Below are 24,517 nucleotides of genomic sequence, written 5' to 3'. Positions count from 1 at the left end.
AGGCATACAGGCAAATACATATTTGTACACACCATAAACATGCTTATTAGGAATGAAAATAAAGCTTTTTAAAACCTTTTATGTCAAATTAAAACTAATGTTGCTTTTGAATCATTAAATATTAAATTGAAGGACATACACATTTCTGGTTTGAATTAAGAAATTGAATTACAGGTCTGTATTAATAAAATAATAATTGATAATTGCTTGGTGGTATTCCCCCAAATACGTGTTCCATTTTAGTGTGTAGATCTGCCTGGTGCAGAAACAGAATATTGTTATACATGATACCTTAATATAAGATATCTTTGATCAGAATATGCCGTAGTGCTTTCATATAATTATTTATTAGTAGACCTGTTATTTATTTTCAATAATTCCTGGATCCAAAATTTGCAACTGAATAATTTCCTTTGTATTTTAATTTTAAGACAACAGAAAAGAAACAAGATCTTGGAAAATTTGTTGATCTCCCAGGTGCAGAGATGGGAAAAGTCATTGTTAGATTTCCTCCTGAAGCAAGTGGGTAAGATGAATTGTTCTATAACAACTCAATTTTACCTGCCTTTGACAAAATGGAAGAACATGCAATTAAATTTGCTTTCCATTTCTATTACAAAAATAAAATAATATAAATCTTTCCTGTGCAATGAAAATGTTCTCTATAAAACTGCATTTTAAAATGTCTAATTTACATGACAAGCAATATGTAAATTAGAACAGAACATGCAATGTAGTTTGCATGTTAGATTCAGCATTCCATTCTGTATTATACTCATAGTTTGGGGTTTGGAGGAGATAGTAAAGGGAGAGCTCACACAATATTTATTTAAAGTAACAGAAGCATACAGGTAGCCCTTGAATTATGACAGTAATTGGAACTGGAATGTCTGTTGCTAAGCAATGCATTCCTAAACCATGACATCACATGACAGCATCACTTAGTGATGACAGTCTTGGTATTCCCCATTGCCATGGTTAAGCAAATCCATTGGTCGTTAGGTGAGGACCTATCCCAATTGAAGCCATCTGCCTTAGTCCCTCCCAGCCCACAGCTTCAGTAAAGATCCTCTCCTCTTCAGCTCCCCCACCTGCCTATCTCCCCCGCCTTCTCTGCCATTTTGACAACCTTGTAGTCTACCATCTCTGCCAACCTTGCTATCCTCCAATACTTAGTGATTGGATGACTATTAAGTAAGGAATAAGCAAGATTGTGTGATGCTTGTTTAGTTGTTTGTTTACAGACAAATATATAAGTAGGTATGTGCATGTAATTTTATATGCAGGTGGTGTAGCTGGCTGAGAACCTGGATTATTGTGAGCGTTATATATTGTATGAGGCAACAATAAGTATGAATCTGAATGTTATCAAAGACCAAAGGAATTGTGTTTGACATGGAAAATGGTGAACAATTGTAGATTATAAATCAGTGTTGAAAACTAGAAGAATCTATGTATATTGATAGTAATTTTTCCCTAGCAAATGCCTGTTGTTTAGAAGTAGCCAATATTTTGATGAGAAAAACGTAAAATGTTCTAGACCAGGGGTCCCCAACCCCTGCGGCACCGGTCTGCTGCATGCCAGAAACTGGTAATATTGTACTGCTTTGTTCATATGGGCAAAACTGCATTCTTTGCAGTTTCATGTAGACGCATCAATAATGTGACTGTGTTATAAGAATGTCTCTGTGTGTAATACTCATAATTGATTAATATTCCGTTTGGAAATTCTTATTTTATTAGTAACTTCAAAGCTCCTTTATGTGTTCTTAGTCCTATCCTGCATGAATTCAGACTTGTTCAAGAAAATTTCATCCATCATGTACTGTGAAGGTTGACAGATAGTAAGGGATAGGGTAATTAATGTAAAAAGGCCATTGGCAATTGAGTAATGAGGCTATGAAATTGTGGCTGAAATTTAAACATTGACAAGTTTTTTTATTCTAAGCAAAATATATATTGACTGTATGGAGTCTGTTGTAGTAGGACTTTATATGTTGTTTCATTTCTTGTCTGTTTTATATTTACTTTTTATATTTACTTTTTCCTTTCATATTGAAACAATTAAATTATGTTGTTTTCTTTTCTGATTTTGTTTCTAGCTACTTGCATATTGGTCATGCAAAAGCTGCTCTGCTGAATCAGCACTACCAGGTCACCTTCAAGGGTAAATTGATCATGAGATTTGATGATACAAATCCAGAGAAAGAAAAAGAAGACTTTGAAAAGGTATTTCAGACATTCATGTATGGTTTATTTTAGAACTGAAATTAGGAGGATAAGTCAGATCTTGGGTATATTCACAAAGGGTATAAATCACTTTAAATGCAATTCCTTTATAGCAGCGGTTCTCAACCTATGGGTCGTGACCCCATTTGGGGTCGATCGACCATTTCTCGGGGGTCGCCAAACAAGGTGATCCGCCATTTTACCCCCTTGGGGGGCGGCACGCGCATGCGCGCCGCACATGGGGTGGCGCCGCGCATGCGCGGCACGTTTGTGTGACGGGGGTCACCGTCACACAAACGTTGAGAAGCACTGCTTTATAGGATTGCTGAAAAAAAATCATTTTTAAAAGTAAATAAATGTGGGCAGTGTTGATTTCTCATCTATTTTAATGTAATGAAAATTTATTTTCCTGATGAATTTTCAGCTTGTTTTTTTAAAAAAATAATATGTCATTATTTTTACTATTTTGAAATTATGTAACATTTGTCTTCAAATTCATTACTGTTGGACTAAGGGATTTCTTTCCATGGCATGTTCCCATGCTTTTGTAGTAATATTTGAAACGTTATTAGAACCTAATTAAATGAACAAGTTCTGGATGATATTTTTCAGGGCTATAAAGGCAGAAAGTGAGGAAATATCACACTGTATTTCTTGAGATATTTTTAAGTAGTTGGTGTGCATGGAATCTTGATTAGGTTTCGTTTTGAGAAGATTGCAGAGTTAAGTACCTTATAACAGGCCCATGTGAACAGTTAAAATTTACTACCTTTCAAAACAGTTTACTATTATTATATTTTATATTGCTTTAAGGTGGGTTAGAAAATTGAATAAGAAGGATTTCATTTCTAGCCAATCTGATGCCTTTGTGATGACACAGAATGAACTGCAAATTGCTCATGGCATTAGAATAACAAATAATGAGGTGTATGGAAGAGTATGTTATAGAACATATAAATTACTATGAAATAACATCACTACAAGCCTAATTTTAAGTGAATCCAATTTTTAAAAAATATTGAAATGGTCTCATTAATAGCAATCTATCCCTGCACTGTTTGTGTGTTAATAGTGCCTGGTTATGTTAACAATATCTACTATGTATTATGCAGAGTGCCTTATTTCTTACTGCTTCCTGATTCTCTAGCCCAAATAGTACACACTGGCAGTATTGTGCAGTGTTCTGCTCGTATATAGTTCATTGCTTATTCTCAGATTTTGCAGCAGTAATTTCCCAAATGCTTTACAACGGTTTTGGGTGATGCTGAAGTGTAAGGACAAAGAATCCAATCCATAAACAGTTTACTAAAATGTTGTGAAACTTCTGATAGTCTTTTAAGTAGACAGCATTGGTGTCATGGTTCCGGCTAATGAAACACTTCAAAGAACTTCCAGGCATTGGTTTTCCTGAAAGTCTTTTTATTATGTTACAAAATGTCAGCACAGCATAACGAAGGGATGCTAAGATCTAAAATCCCCACCCACGAGCAGTATTTTGCTAGCATTTCCACTCCCTATTTTGCTGTCATGATATATGTTCTCCAATTAGTGTGAAGGGCAAAGGTTCCCTTCCTTTCACTTTTGGGCTTTTCCTTCCCCCCCCTTCGTCTCTGCATTAACTCTAAAAATACCAGACAGTTCTGCATATTTTGTCAAAGCAAGAATATACAATATTTCAGCGTTGACAATTGGCTTTGTCAGTAAATTTTCTAAAATTCTATTTCTTTAATTACATATTTACAGCTCTTTGAAATGATAAAATGTAGCAACTTAGGAGAGGTTGCCATCTCTAATACAATAATAATTGTAAACAATTTTAAATATCAATCTAATTGATATTATATACAGGTGATCTTGGAAGATGTTGCAATGCTTCAAATTAAGCCCAACCAATTTACATACACTTCTGATCATTTTGAAAAAATAATGAAATACGCTGAGAAACTCATTCATGAAGGAAAGGCTTATGTGGATGATACACCAGCAGAACAGATGAAAATGGAGAGAGAACAGAGAATAGAATCTAAACACAGGAATAATTGTAAGATGTTTTTATCAAAGTTTTATTCTTTTTAAATTGAATTAATGAAACATCTAATATTTGGTAATTATGTCATTAGCATAAGTTACATAACCTTCTGTGTTTGAGATAATGATTAAAAATAACCTCATTGAGATGTTGGCTGCATTTAAGTATCTCATATAAGCCAACACACTATTTGTTTGAGTTTGGCTGACTGTGATGCATGAATCAAGCCATATATGAATAATGGTTTCTGGTTTAATTTATGACTGGATAATGTCCAACCAACTGGAAATAATGTTGAGATAAGATTCAAAGACATATATTTTGTAGGTAAATGCAAATTATTTTATAGATAAATATAAGTTATTTTTCATTTGTAAATATTGTATTATAATATTAGAACAAATTTAATCCTAATTAAATATTTGTAATCTGATAGCTGTTGAGAAGAATTTTCAAATGTGGGAGGAAATGAAAAAAGGAACAGAATTTGGGCAGACCTGCTGTCTACGAGCAAAAATTGATATGAATAGTAATAATGGATGCATGAGAGACCCAACTCTTTATCGTTGTAAAAATCAGCCACACCCACGTACTGGAAATAAGTACAAGTATGTATTGAGGAAGAACTTCCTTTCATTTTCTTAGACTTTCTACTCTATTTTTTTTAATTAATACAATCTGGTTTCTTGGAAATGATTTTAACATTTCAGGCCTTCTTTATTTTTGTAGAGAATTTTATAGCTTTGTAGAATCTGATACTGAATAGATAGGTAGGCAGGTAGATAAATAGATAAATGATAGGTAGATAGATAGATAGATAGATAATAGATAGATAGATAGATAGATAGATAGATAGATAGATAGATAGATAGATAGATAGTAAGTATCAGATTCTACCAGGCTATTAAACTCTCTACAAAAATAAAGAAGGCCTGAAATATTAAAATTGTTTCCAAGAAACCAGAAACCAGGTTGTATTCTATTTCTATTCTATATTCCATAATATATATGGAAGAACATCTATTCTTAAGACAATTAGCAATTTTAAGTTCTTAAACTCTAGGACTAAATCATTCCCATGAGAAAGAGGTTAGAGACAGGACTGAATCTCTTCATCTACTGAACCTGAAGATGGGCAGAATGGAACAAAGAAATTCTATAAGTACTTCTTTTAGATTTTCTTTTATTGAGATATTCAATCTGAATAGAGCTGAAAGGGACCTTGGAGGACTTCTAATCCAACCCCCTGCTCAAGCAGGAGACCCTATACCATTTCATAAAGTTGGCTGTCCAGTCTTTTCCTAAAAACCTATAGTGGTGGAAGCACCCACAACTTCTGAAGGCAAGCTGTTCCACTGGTTAATTGTCCTCACTATTGAGAAGTTTCTCCTTAGTCTAGGTTGCTTCTGTCTTTGATTAGTTTCTGTTGTTTCTTGTCTTACCTTCTGTGCTTTGGAAAATACTGCTATCATGTCACCCCTAGTCCTTCTTTCTTCTAGTCTGGCCATACCCAATTCCTGCAACCATTCTACAGTATATATGTTTTTATCTAATCATCTTAGTTCTTCTTTGTACTTTTCATAAGTCCACAGTTGAGCAATGTAAAAAAAATAGCTTTTCAATCTTATTTGATAAATTTAGGAGTTTATTAGGGTGAATTATCTCTCTTAAAAAAGAGAGGAAAAAAACCCTGAACTAAAAAAGTAAGAACTAATCACTTAAATATGAGCCAGCAGTGTGCTGCAGCTGCCAAAAAAGCCAACAGAGTACTGGGCTGCATTAACGGGGGGATAGAATCAAGATCACGTGAAGTGTTAATACCACTTTCCAATGCCTTGGTAAGGCCACACTTGGAATACTGCATCCAGTTTTGGTCACCACGATGTAAAAAAGATGTTGAGTCTTTAGAAAGAGTACAGAGAAGAGCAACAAAGATGATTAGGGGACTGGAGGCTAAAACATATAAGGAACAGTTGCTGGAATTGGGTATGTCTAGTTTAACGAAGAGAAGAACGAGGGGGGACATGATAGCTGTGTTCTAATATCTCGGGCTGCCACAAAGAAGAGGGAGTCAAGCTATTATCCAGAGCGCCTGAAGGCAGGACAAGAAGCAACGGATGGAAATTAATCAAGGAGAGAAGCAACCTAGAACTAAGGAGAAACTTCCTGACAGTTAGAACAATTAACCAATGGAACAACCTGCCTCCAGAAGCGGTGAATGCTCCAACAGTGGAAGTTTTTAAAAAGAGACTGGACAGCCATTTGTCAGAAATGGTATAGGGTTTCCTGCCTGAGCAAGGAGTTGAACTCGATGACCTCCAAGGTCCCTTCCAACTACTACTACTACTACTACTACTACTACTACTACTACTACTACTACTACTACTATTTATTTATGAGACTTATATACCGCTTTAAGTGCAAGCACTCTCTAAATGATGTACACCAGTAAGCAATGTATATATATATTTACATTGCCCCCAACAATCTGGGTCCTCATTTTACCTACCCCGGAAGGATGGAAGGCTGAGTCAACCATGAGCCGGTGAGATTTGAACCGCTGACCTGCTGAACACAGTCAGCTAAAGTGGCTTGCAGTACTGCACTCTAACTGCTGCGCCACCTCTACTACTACTTTCATTATTATTATTATTATTATTATTATTATTATTATTATTATTATTATTATTATTATTATTATTATTATTATTATTAAGCCTTCTCCCCATGAACATTTGAAATTCAGGAAGATAAATCTTGATTTGGTAACTTTTGTAGTGATCTTGAGAAAGAGTAAGAATCTTTCTCTTCCACATTGATTCTTCATTAAAATTGCTCTCTTGCTTCTACATACTCTTGTTAATTGGAGAAATGTTATTTGCTGATATTTATTTATTTTCTGGAATATTCTCTCAACCAAATTTTGCTGTATTAACTAATATTTAAGTATGAGTTCCTGTACTATATATGAATCAAAAACTTTTCTATTTCCTCCCTTTTTGGAATATACGTTATTATGAGAAATAACATATTACCCAGATTTCATAATAGATTCTCCCAAAACTCCTTAACATTTTAGGAATAACTGATTCTTACTATCAGTCTATTCAAATACAGTATAAAGTTTCCAATTGCTTTAAACCCTCTTCTTCTTGTTTTTTACGTGCACTAGCAGACTGATAAATACTGTTGCTTCAGTGATTGCTTTTGATATTTATTAATGGTAAGATGTGACATCTGTCAAGTGTGCATGAAGGTTAAATCTGTCTCTACTTAACTTTCAGTATTTACCCCACATACGACTTTGCCTGCCCCATAGTGGACAGTGTAGAAGGTGTTACTCATGCATTAAGAACAACAGAATACCATGATAGAGATGAGCAATTCTACTGGATCATTGAAGCCTTGGGAATAAGAAAGCCCTACATCTGGGAGTACAGCCGTTTAAACCTCAACAATACTTTGCTTTCTAAAAGAAAGCTCACTTGGTTTGTCAATGAAGGACTGGTAGATGGCTGGTAAGTAAAGTTGCTTAGCTTGGTGGTGTCTGTATGGATGCTTCTAAAATGTGTACCAGATTATTTCACTCTTGCATTCATAGTGTAAATTTACATGTTATTAATAAATAAAACCTCCAATTATATAAAATTTTTAAATTAAATATGATCCTTACACTTTATCACATTTATGTGTTTGCTGTTAGCAGAAGAAATAAATTACTTTTAGACTTTGTACTTTTATAAGTACTCAAAAATATTGGCTTTTATGTTTTTTAATGTTATTACTAATTCATAGACTTCATGAGGCCTTCAGGTGCCTCTCTGCTTCTGTTCCTCCTCTTTCCTTTGTGGTTCCTTAAACGCTCAAAAATATTGTACAATATTAATTTGGTCAATATGAAAGGATGTAAAAGAATTTGCTTGAGGGGAAAGGATGATTTTCAGTGTCTGGGAGTAGTGTGTAAGTATATGGCTCTGTTTCTTCCCTAATGCTCTTGGGGGTAACTTGTGATAATGTGCATTAACTTGCCTAATAAAATGCATTTGGCAGGGTATAGTATTGGGGGTTTAATATTGGGAATACAGTGTTAGACAGAACAACAGAAGAAAAAGATTTAGGTTGCTCTTAGATAACTGCAAAATGAGCAAGCAGTGTGCCCAGGCAGCTGTGGAGTCAAACAAAATTCTAGGATGCATCACTACACTGTGGGCAATTATTAGGCAAATTGTATTTTGGAGGATTAATTTTCTTATTGAACAACTACAGTGCTCTCGGTCAATCCAAAATGCTAATAAACCTCAAACCTGAACATTTAAGAAAGTAAAAGTGAGGTTTTGACTTTCTTAGGAGAATATGTTGTATACAATTATTGGGCAATATTAGTGTACAGAATTATCATGCAACTAAATGAAAAACAAAAATTTGCCCATCTCATTTGTTTATTTGCATCTGTTAAAGTGAGAATAGTAAAGAAACAACTCAACATGTACAAATATTTCTGACATTTCAGAAAAAAAAATCAGTGACCAATATAGCCACCCTTCTTTTCAATAACAGTCATAAGCCTTCTAGTCATGGAGTCTGTCAGTTTCTTGATCTGTAGACAATCAGCGTTTTGTGCAGCAGCAACCACAGCCTCCCAGATATTGTTCAGAGAGGTGTACTATTTTCCTCCTGTTTAAGAAGGGCCCATTTCTCAATAGGGTTTAGGGGGCCATATCATTATCTTTCATCTTTAAGGCCTTTACTGGCTAGCTGCACAGTGGAGTACTTCAATGCATGCGATGGAGCATTGTCCTGCATAAAAATCATGGTCTTGAAAGATGCAGATTTTTTCCTGTACTACTGCTTGAGAAAGTGTCTTCTAAAAACTGGCAGTAAGGTTGGGAGTTGATTTTGAGTCCAACCCGAAAAGGTCCAATTAGCTCATCTTTAATAATACCAGCCCATACCATGCCCTACCTCCACCTTGCTGACATCTGAGTCAAAGTGGAGCTGTGTACCCATTACTGATCAAGCCATGGACCCATCCATCTGGTCCGTCAAGAGTCACTCTCATCTCATCAATCCATAAAACCTTTGAAAAATCTTTTCTTCAGATATTTCTTGGCCCAGTATTGCCGTTTCAACTTATGGGTGTTGTTCAGTGGTGGTTGGGTTTCAGCCTTACTTACCTTGGCCATGTCTCTGAGCACTGAACACCTTGTACTTCTGGGCACTCCAGGTAGGTTGCAGTTCTGGAATATGACAGTATTGGAAGATACTGGGTTCCTCGTAGCTTCATGTTTGATTCTTCTCAAATCTTTGGCAATTAATGTGTGTCTTTTTTTCTCAACACATTTCTTGCGACCCTGGTTCTGTGATCACACCCCAATGTCTTAGCAATTTCAAGAGTGCTGCATCCCTCTGAAAGACTTTTGACAATTTTTGACTTTTCAGAGTCAGTTAAATATACACCCATAAATATAGGGTTTTAGTCGGACCTCATTTGGAATACAATTCTAAGATCTCATTTAAAGAAAAAGATATCGATAAGATTGAGCAAATGGACAACAAAAATGGTGTGAGGTCTGCAGGACAAAATATATCAGGAGAGATATATATGTACAGCCTGGAGGACAGAAGGGAAAGGGATGACATGATTGGAACTTTTAAATAGATCAAGCGTGTGAATATGGTTCTAGAAGTAGCAATTTTGCCACAAAGAAGTGGGAGACAAGCTATTCTCCAAAGCACTTGAGGGCAGGATAAGAAGCAATGGATGGAAAATAATTGAGAGAAGTAACCTAGAACAAAGAAGAAATTTCCTAACAGAACAATTAATCAGTGGAACAATTTGCCTCCAGAAGTTGTGAATGCTTCAACACTGAAGTTTTTAAGAAGAAATTGGACAACCTTTCCAAATTCTATACTATTCTGTCTGTTCTGTTCTGTTCTATTCTATTCCATTCCATTCCATTTTCAATATTAAGCAAAAATCAAGAACATAGGGGCATAATCTCAAACTGACAGGAGGAAAAGTTCAAACATAATGTTATAAATTATCACTAAATTATCACTATTACTTCAGTAAAAAGAGTAGTGAAAGCTTGGAACCAATTTCCAGAGGAGATATTGGGTCAGTCATTAGTAACTGAGTTTAAACATGCTTGGGATAAACACATGTCCATCATCAACAAAAATTTAAAAGTAAAAAATAATTAAAAATAAATAAAAAAATAAAAAACAAACTCAAAGGGCAGACTTGATGGACCACACTAGGTCTTTTTCTGCCATCAGTTTTCTATGTTTATTTGATATTTTTGTTATTTCTAAGGAAAAGGCCATGAATTAAATAGATGCTAACAATTAGCCAATATTAGAAATTGGAACTGATCCAGTCTAAGATAAGGTTGTGGATTAGAGAACTAGCTGGTGTTTTCAATTCATAAACATATTTTTTTTAGCCATCCCATTTCTTTAGTATTAAACTGAATATTGATCCCTTTCTTCAAGGGATGACCCAAGGTTTCCAACAGTGCGTGGTGTCCTTAGAAGAGGTATGACAGTAGAAGGATTGAAACAGTTTATAGCTGCACAGGTAAGTGTCTTTATTTTCAAATTAGGTAGAAAGAGATTGCTACAGTGCCTTTGTAAAATTATGGTGGAATCCATTGCTCATCTTTGACTTGCAGAATTTCCTGCAAACTGTGCATCTTCCCCAAATTTCTTTTGAGAGATCACCTGCTTCCCTTGGGACAAGATTTGAGGAAAATGGGTGAGGCAGTAAGGGGAAAATCAGAGAGGATTCTGTATTTTTTTTTTTTTTTTTTTTGAGAAGCATGCTACCTTCATTGCTAGACTTACAGATGGGAAAAGGTGATCTGGAGTTAGACAAAAATCCCAGCTTCTTAACATTTGTAGTAGCATTACAAATTATAACAATAATTTCATTTGTTTTTATGATTCATTTATATCCCACCTTTATTTTGGCAAACATAATTTTGAAATAGAATATTTTATAAAGCAAATATTTTTGTACTATGTGAGGGATAACACAGTTTGAAAATTAGTTTTTAGTATATATAGTTAGAATAGTTTCTGAAGAATTGAAAGTTTATTAAAGCACACATTATTAAATAAGCTGTTTGTCTTGCAATAGAAAAATATTAATTATGAAAACATTTCCTCTAATTGATTTATTTTCTCAAAATAACTAATTAATATTGCTATACTGTTAAAAAGGATATTTCTGTCATGTTACAAAATTATAGTTTATACACATAGAAACAAAAATAAACACAGGGAAATGGTTACAATTATTATTATGTAAGTTAAAGTACTTTGATTTATAAGTTACTTCCTTCTTGCTACTTGATGGATATAGAGATTTCTGATTTTGCTTGTATTGACTGATTAAAAATATGTAATTAAATTAAATATATACGAGCAAGATACTGACCATTTAGCAATAAAGACAGGATTGGCTTTACACTATTTACACCATTTATCATCGTGTATCCAGTGCTTTTTTTCTAAAAAAAAAAAAAGTGCCGGAACTCACACCTGTCATACAACCCGCCTTGCCTACCCGACAAGGTTCCATCCAAAAAAGGTGCTGGAACTCCGTTCTGGGCGTTCTATGAGAAAAAAAAGCCCTGCGTGTATCAAATCGTGTATCAAATTATTACTTATTCAGACAATGCATTTTTTCCTTTATATTTTACAGGGATCTTCAAGATCAGTTGTAAATATGGAATGGGATAAAATTTGGTCATTTAACAAAAAGGTACATTTGTCTTTATTTTAATTTAATGACATTTCAAGTGGAAACCTGCTCTGTTGTGGATAGTGAATCCAGAATTCTTTGACTGTCCTTTCAAGACTAGTGAATGCAATTTGTTGCTTCATCTGCCTCTTTTTCAGGAAAATGGAATGTCCTTCTTGCTAACAAGGCTTACATTAATATTACATGCTTTTGCAAAATCAATTGAATTGTTTTTTAACTGTTTGGGAAGGTAATGGTGTTTTGCTAATTTTGTAAATCTGATATGAAATTCTGCATTTCATTTTTCTGCCATCAAGCTGCGAGCTATCTGTAAGAAGGTATTACTTAATGCTTTTTCTGCCTTAGCATATAGCTTACAGTAAGCATACATAGCATAAGCAATCATGCAGTTACTCATACACAGTCACATTTGCTTACATAACAAGAGCTATATATATATTTCCATAAAAATGCATTATTCCTATGTTAAAGAGAAAAACATGATTTCTCAATAGAGACGAGAGTTTAAAATTTTTCCAGGTTGCCTTTCTGCAGTACACAGAAGGCTATAATATTTCCTTTGTAAGATAATCAGTAAAGTTCTTTCATTATTCTTCAGTTGAAAGATTAAAGAAGGAATACTGCATCTTCACATGATTAGTTACTTTTTGGCAGCAAGTGCTTGGACACTATAATAAGGCGAACTCTTGCTCTACAATTATATGGCTGCTCCTATTTTTTAACTTGCATCTGGGTCTTTGTTTTCAAATAGGTTTTGTTTTTCCCTCAGATTTCAGTATTTGCTTGCCTGGCATGTGTCTTGTAGTCTCCTATAGTTCTTTTACTTTTTTCTCTTCATTTATTTGAGGGATTATCAATTGGTTCTTTCTGTTGCTGCATTAGTTGTGTAATACATTTACAAAACATAATTTTTAGCTGAAGCTGTTGGACTGCATACTTGTTAGAGCTGTACATTTACCTGTATAGTGATGTCTCATTGATCAAGAGTGAAGCTAAAGTATTAAATGTGCTATAAGATACTATTGGCTCTCAAGAAAGGAAAATTTATCAATAGAAGCATTGGCAAAATTTAATGATTAGAGCAGAGCAGAATTCTCCTTTTGTGATGCAGTGAACATCTGCTGGTTAGACAAGGACTAATTAAAGATTTTGAGTTTTTCCAAAAATTGTGGATAAAATAACTATTTATATCATTACATACTTTTTAATCACATAAGTGATGCTAGTGTATAAATCTCATCCAGAACCAGAGAGCTGACACTGAAACCTGTAACGTAAGGATTATTACATTAACTATTTGCTTGTATTCATGATAGGCAGCAAAGGCAAAAGTGATACTTCTCTTATTTCTAAGAATATCCTAAAGGTGTTTTTTTCAAGAGACAACTGGACTTCCTTGGTTTTCTTTGAAGACATTTCACTTCTCATCCAAGAAGCTTCTTCAGTTCTGACTGGATGATGGGGGATGGAAGGATTTTATTCCTTGCAGACAAGTGGTCATTTGCATTCTTTTAGAGAGTTTTTAAGGCTACTTGTTGGAGGTTTATCTGTCTCCTCAGGATCACCTGAGTAGTGCAAATGGGTGTGGAGCCTTCTTGGAACTGCTGAAAGGACTATGTTGTAGACAGGAAATAGATAATATCATATCCCTCTCCCTCTGTTGAGAGGGCTGTTCAATTTTTACGTAGATGGCCTCTTTCAGCCCTCTTTCAAACCAGCGGTCCTCTGTCCAAAATGTGGACTTTGCTATCTTCAAAAGAGTGGATTTTGTCTTTTAAATGCAGATGGACTGCTGAAACTTGTCCTGATGGTTTTTTTTCCTATGTTGTGCAATGTGTTTGTGAAGTGATATTATTTTTTGTTTCCACAATATACAAATCTGCACATGTCTCACTGTATCGTACTACATATACCATGTTGCTCAGTTTGTTTCTGGGTGTTGTATCCTTGGAGTGACCCTCAGGACACAGATAAACCTCCCAGTGGCCTCAACGACTTTCTAAAAGAATGCAAATGACCAGCTGTCTGCAAGGAATATAAATCCTACCATTCCCCACCATCCAGTCAGAGCTGAAGAGGCTTCTTGGATGAGAAGCGAAACATCTTTAAAGAAAAACAAGAAAGTCCAGTTGTCTCTTGAAAAAAGCACCTTTGGGGTAACCATGACCTGGATGACTGATAATCTCCATAGACATTTCTAAGAATGTATTTCCAAGAACGTAGAATATAGACTTTATTAGTCATGAGTGCTCTTGTTTTATATAAGCTTAAGCATGAAATATGGAGGGATTTTCTCCTCAAAGAACATATATCTTTATAAGTAGCAGTTTTTAACAATTGTTTAAACTATTATAATTCTGGGGATTGCAATTGACATCCTGAGAACTACTGGAGGACCAAAGGTTTCTTATGCTTCCTTAAAACCTCCAGTTGTATAAAATAGTAAGTCATTGAAGAAAGGTGATAATGCTTAAAATAAATGATTTGGAAGTGTGTAAACAACAGAAACAATGTTGGTGGAAGATTCTACCTTGAGTATTGAGTAAGTTAGAAGTGAAGCAGAAATAGGGGCCATTTTTAAACGAAGGGTTTTTATCATAATGTTGCCTTATTATAGTGCTCTAAAGCTGTTGTATTTAAATAATCATGCTAGAATGCACTCTTTTTGGAATACATTTATAGAAAATATATGGCTTTAAAGCCAGAGATTTGGTAAGGAGAAAATTGTGGAATTTTGTATATAAAAGAAAAAATATCAAATAAAAGTATTTTAAATTGCAGTGTGCCGTTTGGCATTTTAATACAGTTTTTTTCGTGTTTGAAGAGCATTCCACAGATAGTCTGATTCTGCCTATTTTTCAGTCTCAGAAAAGGTTATATATTAATGATAATGTAATGCATACATGTAGATAAGCCTGTTTTTAAAATTGATGAGTGATAAAATGCCTCGGATCCATAGAAAAAGTTTACAGTTAGCACTCATGTTTAGCCTAATTACAGTTCCTCTGCGTATGTTTAGCCTAATTATAGTTTCTTTCAGTTAGGAATGCATATGCTTACAAACTCTCTCCCCAAAAGTGATTTTAAAACATTTTTTTTCTCAAAGAACAGGAAAATTACATAAGCATATTTTGTTTTTGCCTTTGTTTTATAACTTAAATTCAAGAAGCTTTAATTGCAGTCAACAGTGCAGTAACATAAAGAATACCAGTTAATATTCCTAGATGGTTTGTGTGTATTATATGTGTACTTTTTCATTCATATAACTCTTTGTTTTAAAGATTTGTGCTTGAAACATACGTGAATATTTGAATAATTATAATTTCTTAATTATTATCCTTGGGATATAGGTCATAGACCCAGTGGCACCTCGGTTCACTGCATTGCTAAAGGATAAAATAGTCACCATAAATATTCCTGAAGCTCAAGAAGAGATGAAAGAAGTGGCTAAACATCCAAAGGTTTGTTTAAAGAATGCAGTAATAAAAATATTGAAACATTGGAACCAATAGGACTTTCTACCCAATGAAAAGAAAGGAAAATCAGATTCTCAAGTTTGAATATTGTAAGAGCAATTGGCAGGCCAGCAGATAGATTAACAAAAAGATTAAAAAATGTAAATATCTTCAACCTGAGTTCATATCCTGGTTGCTGCATCCATGCAGTTTTCTTAGCAGTTTTTTTTAAAGAAATGGTTGGCCACTGCCTTTTTCCTGGTTGCTTGTTCAACTTCTTAACTAGTCTATAGCCTTGGAATCTCCAGGATATCTTCCCATTTAAGTACTAACCAGGCATAACCTTGTTTAGCTCTGAGATTTGAGCAGTGCTACGAAAGTATGAGATATAGAGTTTTCAGTTCTGGAGAAAAGTCCATGAAAAGAAAAGAAAAGCCCTATAAACTACACATAATGATGGTTTTAGTTTTGAATCCATTCATATCTTTGTCCAGTTCCACCTACTTTGGGGGCTATATACTGTATCTCTAGTGTACCTTAAAATACATTTTAGATCAGGGGTGGGCAATTATCAAAGGGCCACAGGAGAAATTGGGACTGTTTGAAGAGCTGCTGCCTCACCCCCTGCTACTGCCACCTTGCCCCCGATGTTGATGTTGATTCATTGTCACCTTGTCTTCCAACATCCTGTCCTTTGGTGCTGCCACTCTGCTTCCAACGCCCTGCTCCCTGATGCCACTGATGCTACAGGTTGTATATGGACCACCTGTAGGCCAGATGTGACTTGTGGACCATAAAATGACTAGATTTAAATATCCAAAAATTGTTTCCTCTTGGTTCAAGAAAAACAATTTACCACAATGACAAACATACAACTTTTGCCTTTTCTTCCAGAATAGTTTATTGTATTGTAATTTTTCTAACACAAACCAGTTCTTTATCCTTTTCTGTTAATATACAGAATGCTGAAGTTGGCTTGAAGCCTATCTGGTATAGTCCCAAAGTACTGATTGATGGGGCAGATGCAGAGACCTTGACAGAAGGAGAAACGGTTACATTCATTAACTGGGGCAACATAATCATCACCAAAATACACAAGTATGTTTTACAGTGGATTTTATGTTTCCATATCGTATTGGGAATTTCTCCTTCTTCTTAAATATTTAAAATGTGTAGTGGGTAGAATTATTACAGTATGTAATCCACTTCTAAACCTGTTATCCTTTTCACTGCATATGAAATTCTTGGAAACCATGTGGTAGGTGAAGCAGGAAACTATATTGAGAGAGAGAGAGAGAGAGAGAGAGAGAGAGAGAGAGAGAGAGAGAGAGAGAGAGAGAGAGAGAGAGAGAGAGAGAGAGAGAGAGAGAGAGATGAGGCTTGAAATGACGGGATGCAGTGACCTGTGTGACCACAAGCTCTTTCTCTTCATATAGGAATCCTCTTAAATTTAAATAATAGATTTGGGTTATTAAATTTGACTGCCATTTCTTAAGATTCACTAACTCTTGGAAACTTAAGTTAATTTCCATTGATTTCTTGGGCAAGGTTTTATCATTTAGTTTTAAAACAACCAGATAATCAAAATATTTTGTTTCTTTGTAGGAACCTCACTGGGAAAATCACATCTATGGATGCTAAATTAAATTTGGAGAATAAGGATTACAAAAAAACTACTAAAATCACCTGGCTAGCAAAAGCCTCTTCTGCTTCTCTCACTCCAACCATCTGTATGAACTATGAACACTTGATTACCAAGCCTGTCTTAGGAAAGGAGGAAGACTTCAAACAGTACATTAACAGAAATAGCAAAGTAACTTTCATATTATTATCAACTGTTGCATTTGTGCCACAAAATGATAGTTTCAAGAAATCATGTGGAATACATGAGCCCTCCTCCCTCTAAATCTCACTCATCCTTAGGCATGACTTAAATTCAAATTAACCCAATAAACTCTATGGCTGAATTGAGATTTTATCCTTTACTTTCCTGATTAAAATTCAGCATTCTAGCCCATCTTCCATAAAATGATGTCTCCTAAGCCTTGGGATTATAGCTCCTACCATCACTAATTATTGGCAAGAGTCACATATTGGGAAAGATCAGGCTAGCCATAATTATGTATGTAATTCTATGATTGCTTTTTCTTAGTCTTTCATTAGGATCTTCATGAGTTGCTTCATGGGGAATTGAGGATTTTCAATATCCATCTGAAAAGTTAACTTTCATGTTAACTATAGTAATTCGGCACATATGTACAGAATTTTGTTCTTTAGGAAGTTATACAACTTATTTTTAATCTTTTTATAGCAAGAAGAACTGATGTTAGGTGATCCTTGCCTAAAAGATTTGAAAAAAGGAGACATCATACAGCTTCAGAGAAGAGGCTTTTATATTTGTGATCAACCGTATGAGCCTATTAGGTGAGTACATAGAAACCAGCTTGATTTTAACTGTATAAGATTTGGAAATTTGGAATGGCCATTTTTTTTCAGGGCTAAATTGTTGAAGTAGAGTTAATGTTTATGCTTTCCATAAAAAGTGTATATTTCTGCATTATATTTACTTATATAGAAGACCATTACAATGTATTCCCAAAGGAAAGTGGGATAATACAGTTTAACAGCAACATTTGAAAGCCAAGCAACCTATATTATTTTCAGTGATTTTTTTCTCTCTTATGGAATATGCAAATTACAAATTTAAACTTTTCTTTGTAAGTAAGCAGTGATTGTTACTTTAAAAACTATTTTGAATTGCAACATTGACTGTTCATGAGGCTTTAATGTGGGTTTGTTATTGCTGTCAAAAAATCATTTTGAAGTACACTATATGGAAATGTAAGAAAATGCCTTCCCTCTACTACTTCTGTCTGTCTCTCTGTTTTTCACCAAGTAAAGACATTTTTCTCCTGGATTTACTGCTGTGGAGATGGGTGAGGTATAATAAGAATATTTTGATATTCATTGCTGAAGCTTAACTCAAGATCCACACAACCCTACATGTCAATTTTCTGCTGCCTTTCTTGTTCTGTATCTTCCTTACAAATATAATTTCACAAATACTTTTATTTCTATAAACTTTTAAAGTTTAAGTGGTAATTTTTCATATTGATTCCTTTGTCTATTCAATTATTATTATTAATTAAATAATTAAATTTTTTTTTTCTAGTCCATATAGCTGTAAAGAAGCTCCATGCATTTTGATTTATATTCCTGATGGGCATACAAAAGAAATGCCAACATCTGGCTCAAAGGAGAAAACCAAGTCAGAAACAGCAAAGAAAGAGGTAAGCAGATCCAGTTGATATATATTGTTCATCAAAAACAATATTGATGGGCATTAGTGTTGCTTATAACAAGTGATCATAAACTATTTGATATTCAACAAGGACAGATGCATTTGTCAGGGTTGGAATAACAAATGCACCTGTATAGGAAGCAGAATACTGTATATGATCTGTGAATATAACGACTGAAAAAAATCTCAGGATTATAATCAGTCACAAATTGATCATGAGTCATTAAGGTGGTACAATTAAAAAACAATTACTCCACATTTTGGTTTTATTTAAATTCATATATTTTATAAACCTCTGCTGAGGCTGTTCTGTTTTATCATTTCTTCTCTAATTATTACTGTTCTATTGAATATGTTTTATGTATTTATTGTGCGACCAAATTCCAGCAATTTTTATGAAAATAGTCAGGAATGGAGCCATTACATCTATTAATCATGAAAAAGTGATTACAACAATATAGTTATATTCTCAGTTCTTTTACTGTCTGTATCTTTTGAAATTGCTGAATAATTTATTTTCAGCTGGTATTGTCTGCATTGTGGATACTTATTATTTTGTATTTTTTTTCTTCATGCTGGTATAAGGCCATAAGAAATCAAATAACACACTGAGTTCATTTTCCTAAAATTAATGAGAAGTTTGGTACTGTACTACGTTGGGATAGGATTATACTCAATGTCATTTGCCTGACAAATACTTAATTTAATGTTTGTTAAATCAGTAAAAATATAATTCTTGTGCTTGTTTTTGACTTTTCTTCCTGCTTATATCCATCTTTATTTTATTAATTGTATTTGTGAGATGGGCAGCCTTGTAAATAGATTAAATGAATGAACAGATAAATCATCAATATTTTCTTGCTTCTATTCTTTATTTCAGTCTGGCTCGTCGTGTAAGACTGTATACAGTATTTATTCCAAGAAAATTGCTCATTCTTCCACTCATAGATGCTGCTGAAATTATTTTTATTTTTGCTCCCTCTTTGAAGTGTTGCCTTGTTAGGATCAGGAACAGAGGCAACATTTTTCACATCATTCTGTTCATATTTATGACAGGCAGTACTGTTCCCCCCCCTCAAATGGCGCATATTGTAGTTAGCTATTTTCCTCATTTTCGTAAATGCATAATTTGGTTTTCTTTTCAAAGGTTGCTACTACAATGAAAGGTCATTCTGCTTCACTTGGGGCTGATGCTTCTCCTACTTCAGTTTCCCCTTCAGCCCAGGATCACTTAGCTCTTTACAGGAGGGTGTCTGCTCAGGGTGATGTAGTCCGCGATTTGAAACAAAAGAAAGCAGCAAAGGAGGACATTGATGCTGCTGTGAAACAACTCTTGGCTCTGAAAGCAGAATACAAGGAGAAGATTGGTCAAGACTACAAGCCGGGAAACCCTCCAATTGCAGTAAATCCCATCCAATCTTCCAAATGTGAGGTGGTCGCCATTACCAATGTAGACAGCAAAATTCTTTATGATAATGTAGCTGAGCAAGGAGAAGTGGTCCGAAAACTTAAAGCAGAAAAAGCTGCCAAGGTTAGTAAAGAGATCAGTTTGGCTGCCTTAAATTATTGTGTGATTCTGTCTAAACCCAAGTGCTCCACTATAACCTTTGAAATCTTCATACGTATCTCTTCATACCTTTTCTGGAGAGAAAATGTTCTCTGGATTCTCCTAAGTTCCAGCTGTTATCTTCTTTTAACAAAAGAGCAAATATTTAACTTAGTTTTGGAAGTGTATCACTTTTTTGCTGCTTAATTGTGAGAGGGCAGCCATATATTTTGTTATTAAACATTATGTTTGTGTGAATAATTTAAAATAATTAAATACTTTTGTTGCATTGTTTGTTTCAAATTTGGCCATGTGTATCTTTAGATCAGTATCCCATTCCCCCTTTTTCTGTCTTAATCCCTTTTAAGCTTGTTCTTTTATTTCTGGTTTTAAGTTCACATAGATACTTCTTTCACAGTGTTCCCAGCTCTGAAAACAAAAAAAGAGAAAAAAGGAAAAAAAAAAAAAAAACCCAGCCAGGAGTAAAAACTAACAATCCACCAAAGATTGAACTTTCCTAGTTCAATTCCTCTCTTTGTAGATACTTGTGGCAGAACTCATAATTGTAAAGTAGCTAAATGAAGAGGTTTATAGAGATACTTGAACAAAAGTATAATAGTGGTGGAAGTAAAATAGGCTAATGCAAATGGTTTTTAGATCTTTGAAAAAATAAATTGTTAAAAGATAGCAAGCATTCCTTACTTTACTTTTAGTATAGCTTCTTTTACTACAGTGTTATGTAGTTGCATGTTATTGCATACAAAACAGATGATTATTTTGTTCACATTGAGAAAATACAGAATAGTTTGAACTTTAAGGGAGAACAAAAATGCTTTACTTCACTTTAGGTCATTTACTTCATTTTAGTTTATCAAAAACATATGTCCTGCTGCCTTCTCGGCATAGCAACAATTCTGTTTATTGAATCTTATTTAGAGAAAAAAGGTCTTCTTTGAATTATATCCAAATCTGCCAGCCTTCCATTCTAAAAAGAAATCTAAAAAAATCACTTGGCTTGGAGAAAGGATATGAACAAAAGCTGTTAATTGCTTTTCTATTTAAAGCTTAAATAGAATATTTTCTGCCAACTGCAGAAAAAGACTGGTTTTAGAAAGTTTTAACTTAAGAAGCATTTATATCCTTCATAATTCATAAAATAAAAATATTTGGCATTCACATGGAAATTTGTTACCTATCTAGTTTAGGGAAACTAAACATTCCATGATAAACAAATTCATGTGCTATTCTCCTATGCCAAAGAATGATTGATAGTTTCTGTTTTTTTCTTTTATATAATTACAGTTTCCAGTTTAAAAAGAGTGGAGAAAAGAGAGCCTCATGGCCTAAGACTCCTATTCAGACTGCTCCTCATAACAACAAATACATTTTGCATTTCTTTTGAATGAGTTTAATGTCATTTTTATTCTACTCTGTTTGTAGAAAACTTTTAAAAATATTTCTGCGTTTACTGATGTGATATATTCTCTCCCTGCTTCAGGATCATATAGATGCTGCAGTAAAAGTGCTTCTTGCTCTAAAGGCAGAATATAAACAAAAGACAGGTCAAGATTATAAGCCTGGACATCCACCTGCAGCTCCTCTTCCTCCTTCCTCCATGTCTTATGCTTCTGATCCTACTTCTTTAACTATGAATGGTTTGACATCTTCTAGCCAAATAGATGAAAAAGCTCTGTATAATAAAGTAGCTGAACAAGGAGAGGTAGTGCGGAGACTCAAAGCAGAAAAGATTTCCAAGGTAGAATAATGATAAATATTCATTCTCTCTCTCTCCTTCTCTCTCTCTCCTTCTCTCTCTCTCTCTCTCTCTCTCTCTCTCTCCGTCCCTCCCTCCCTCCCTCCCTCCCTCCCTCCCTCCCTCCCTCCCTCCCTCTGTCTCTCATTTCAGACCTCATGTAAATTATGTTCTATATTGTATAGGGTATAATAATAAAATCAGGACTGTAATCTCCTTAGCAAGTCCCACAAATGGTTTTCCTTCCTTCTTCCCACAACGGCTTGCTCAGATGTTCCCTAAGGTCTACATTCCTTTACACTATTCTACCCTTTATTACTGTACTTTATTGTGAAATATCTGCGACCCCAAAACCAGAATCAGAGAACTGCAACAATACAATGCAGTATTATGAGAATACTGTATTGCCTTGCAAGGAAGGAAGGAAAGAAAGGAATCCCTATGGATTCTACTGTTAATCGTTGCCGACTATAGTGGGTGATGCTCATCTCTGATTCAAGGCCGTGAGCCAGCTCTGTCCAAAGACATTTTCACAGTCATATGGCTAGCATGATGTTGCAGAGTGCTGTTTCCTCCCCACCAAAGAGTATTTATCTACTTGCATTTGCATGCTTTTGAACCGATAGATGGGCAGGAGTGAGGTGAAAATGGGCGCTCAACCTGTCATGCGACACTTGGGTCTCGAACCTGGGCTGTCACCTTTCCAGAGAACAAGCCCACCATCTTATCCCTTTGATCTATGCACCACCCTATTGCCTTTCAAGGATAGCTCTAAATCCTTCCTCCATCAAGTATTCTATTTTTTATCAGTAATATTTTCCCAAGCTCCCATTCCCCCAAATATTTGAAAGCATGAAATTATATTTCATAAGCGTTTAACCTAATCCTATATATGTTTGACACTGTTTGCTTAAAAATTATTCTTTCAAAGTCATTGTGAGAGGGCAAAGCTATTTTCTTTACCTCTTCCACTTTAAGAACTTATTGTAGGCATTAATCCTAAAGCATTAGCTTTCTGATTTACCTTTGTATTAGATATTTAAATGAATCTGAGAGCCAGTAATTTCTGTTTTTTTTCTTATATATGGACACCAATTTGTGTACATTAGAGTTCCATGAGAAAAAATTCTGTGTTTTGAAAAGTGATATGCAGAAACTGATAATAACAAGAACAATTAAAAAAAAATGGGTGGGTCGCACTAACCCAGACACAATCTGGGGATTCTCAACTCACAACTCGTGCTCAAAGAGCAGGTGTCAGTCGTAGTTAAAGGGCCTAATGCAATTTCATGTTGTGTGTCATTTGTGCCCTTATCTGGATCATGAGGTCCTGCGTAGTTATTCATGCCCATGTCATCTCTTGATTGGATTACTGCAATGCACTCTATATGAGGCTACCCTTGAAGAGTATTAAGAAGCTATGTGTGGTGCAGAATGATGTGACACGCCTAGTTCTGAGATGGCACATATGGCACATAACACAATTGTTCTTGAGCTGCATTGGTTACCATTTTGCTTTGGTCCAATTCAAGGTATTGGTTATTACCTTTAAAGCCTTATATGGCATAGGTCCAGGGTATCTGAGGAGCTGTCTCACCTCAATGGAACTAGCCCACTCCACTCATGCCACCGGAAGAGGCCTGCTACAGATCCTGTCTGCTAAGGAATTTGGGCGGGGGGGGGGCGGGATCAAGGAGAAGAGTCATTTCTGCTGTGGCCTCGACCCTGTGGAATATTCCACCACCACAGCTGAGAACTGTTCCTACCCTTTTGACCTTCCAGAAGGGTGTCATACTTGGTTTCGCCAAGTATTGGCTTGGGGCCCTGAAGGGGTGCTCATTACAAAGATGGTTGATAGGGTAAGAAGACCTCATCCCTGCTCCGTCTGTCTTTTGGGTCCTGGTTTTATTTCTTTATAGTTTACTGATTTGCATAAAGCAAATGTATTTCATCAAATACATTTCATTTCCATGCAACAAATCTTTTGCATAAAATAGTACAGTATGTTACTAAGATGCCCAAGAACATATTGTTTATTTGATAATAAAGAACGGAAAAGTAAAGAAAAGAAAAAGTATGCAGCTAGTTTTTGAGATGGTTGTATTTATTTGCTCTTTCTTGACAATACTCCCATAGGATAAAGTGGATGAAGCTGTCAAACTCCTCCTTTCCTTAAAGGCAGAATATAAAGAAAAGGCTGGCCAGGACTATAAACCAGGACAGCCACCTTCATCTCAGACATCTGACTTAAACCACCCCAAAAGCACAGAAACCAGTAGTCCTGGCTCTCCAGAAGCACAAGTTCTTTTTAACCAGGTTGCTCTCCAAGGAGAAGAGGTTCGAAAATTAAAATTGGAGAAGGCAGAAAAGGTAATTATATTAATTAACAGTTTCATATACTTGAAGTGAGCCTGGAATACGTATTGCACTCATTTT

General features: G+C 35.0%; 1 protein-coding gene across 2 annotated transcripts in view; it reads left to right on the top strand.

Moving 5' to 3' along the window:
• EPRS1 (glutamyl-prolyl-tRNA synthetase 1) overlaps nucleotides 1-24,517 on the top strand; it is a 53,187-nt gene that overhangs the window by 9,208 nt on the left and 19,462 nt on the right. The window contains exons 6-21 of one of the 2 annotated variants that reach the window (XM_039341619.1): nucleotides 432-526; nucleotides 2,103-2,229; nucleotides 4,078-4,270; nucleotides 4,695-4,866; nucleotides 7,543-7,776; nucleotides 10,754-10,838; nucleotides 11,967-12,026; nucleotides 12,323-12,343; nucleotides 15,377-15,487; nucleotides 16,443-16,579; nucleotides 17,087-17,294; nucleotides 17,793-17,905; nucleotides 18,654-18,771; nucleotides 19,930-20,313; nucleotides 21,827-22,084; nucleotides 24,218-24,451. In XM_039341619.1, coding sequence (XP_039197553.1) covers nucleotides 432-526; nucleotides 2,103-2,229; nucleotides 4,078-4,270; nucleotides 4,695-4,866; nucleotides 7,543-7,776; nucleotides 10,754-10,838; nucleotides 11,967-12,026; nucleotides 12,323-12,343; nucleotides 15,377-15,487; nucleotides 16,443-16,579; nucleotides 17,087-17,294; nucleotides 17,793-17,905; nucleotides 18,654-18,771; nucleotides 19,930-20,313; nucleotides 21,827-22,084; nucleotides 24,218-24,451 — 2,550 coding nt within the window. The remainder of the gene's footprint in view (nucleotides 1-431; nucleotides 527-2,102; nucleotides 2,230-4,077; nucleotides 4,271-4,694; nucleotides 4,867-7,542; nucleotides 7,777-10,753; nucleotides 10,839-11,966; nucleotides 12,027-12,322; nucleotides 12,344-15,376; nucleotides 15,488-16,442; nucleotides 16,580-17,086; nucleotides 17,295-17,792; nucleotides 17,906-18,653; nucleotides 18,772-19,929; nucleotides 20,314-21,826; nucleotides 22,085-24,217; nucleotides 24,452-24,517) is intronic. The other variant, XM_039341620.1, reaches the window with a different exon arrangement.

Source organism: Crotalus tigris, unplaced genomic scaffold (genome assembly GCF_016545835.1).
Source record: "Crotalus tigris isolate CLP2741 ecotype Arizona unplaced genomic scaffold, ASM1654583v1 scf7180000017771.5222438, whole genome shotgun sequence".
Lineage (NCBI taxonomy): Eukaryota > Metazoa > Chordata > Lepidosauria > Squamata > Viperidae > Crotalus > Crotalus tigris.
Note: the sequence above shows the minus strand (reverse complement) of the source record. Positions and strands in the feature narration are given on the sequence as shown.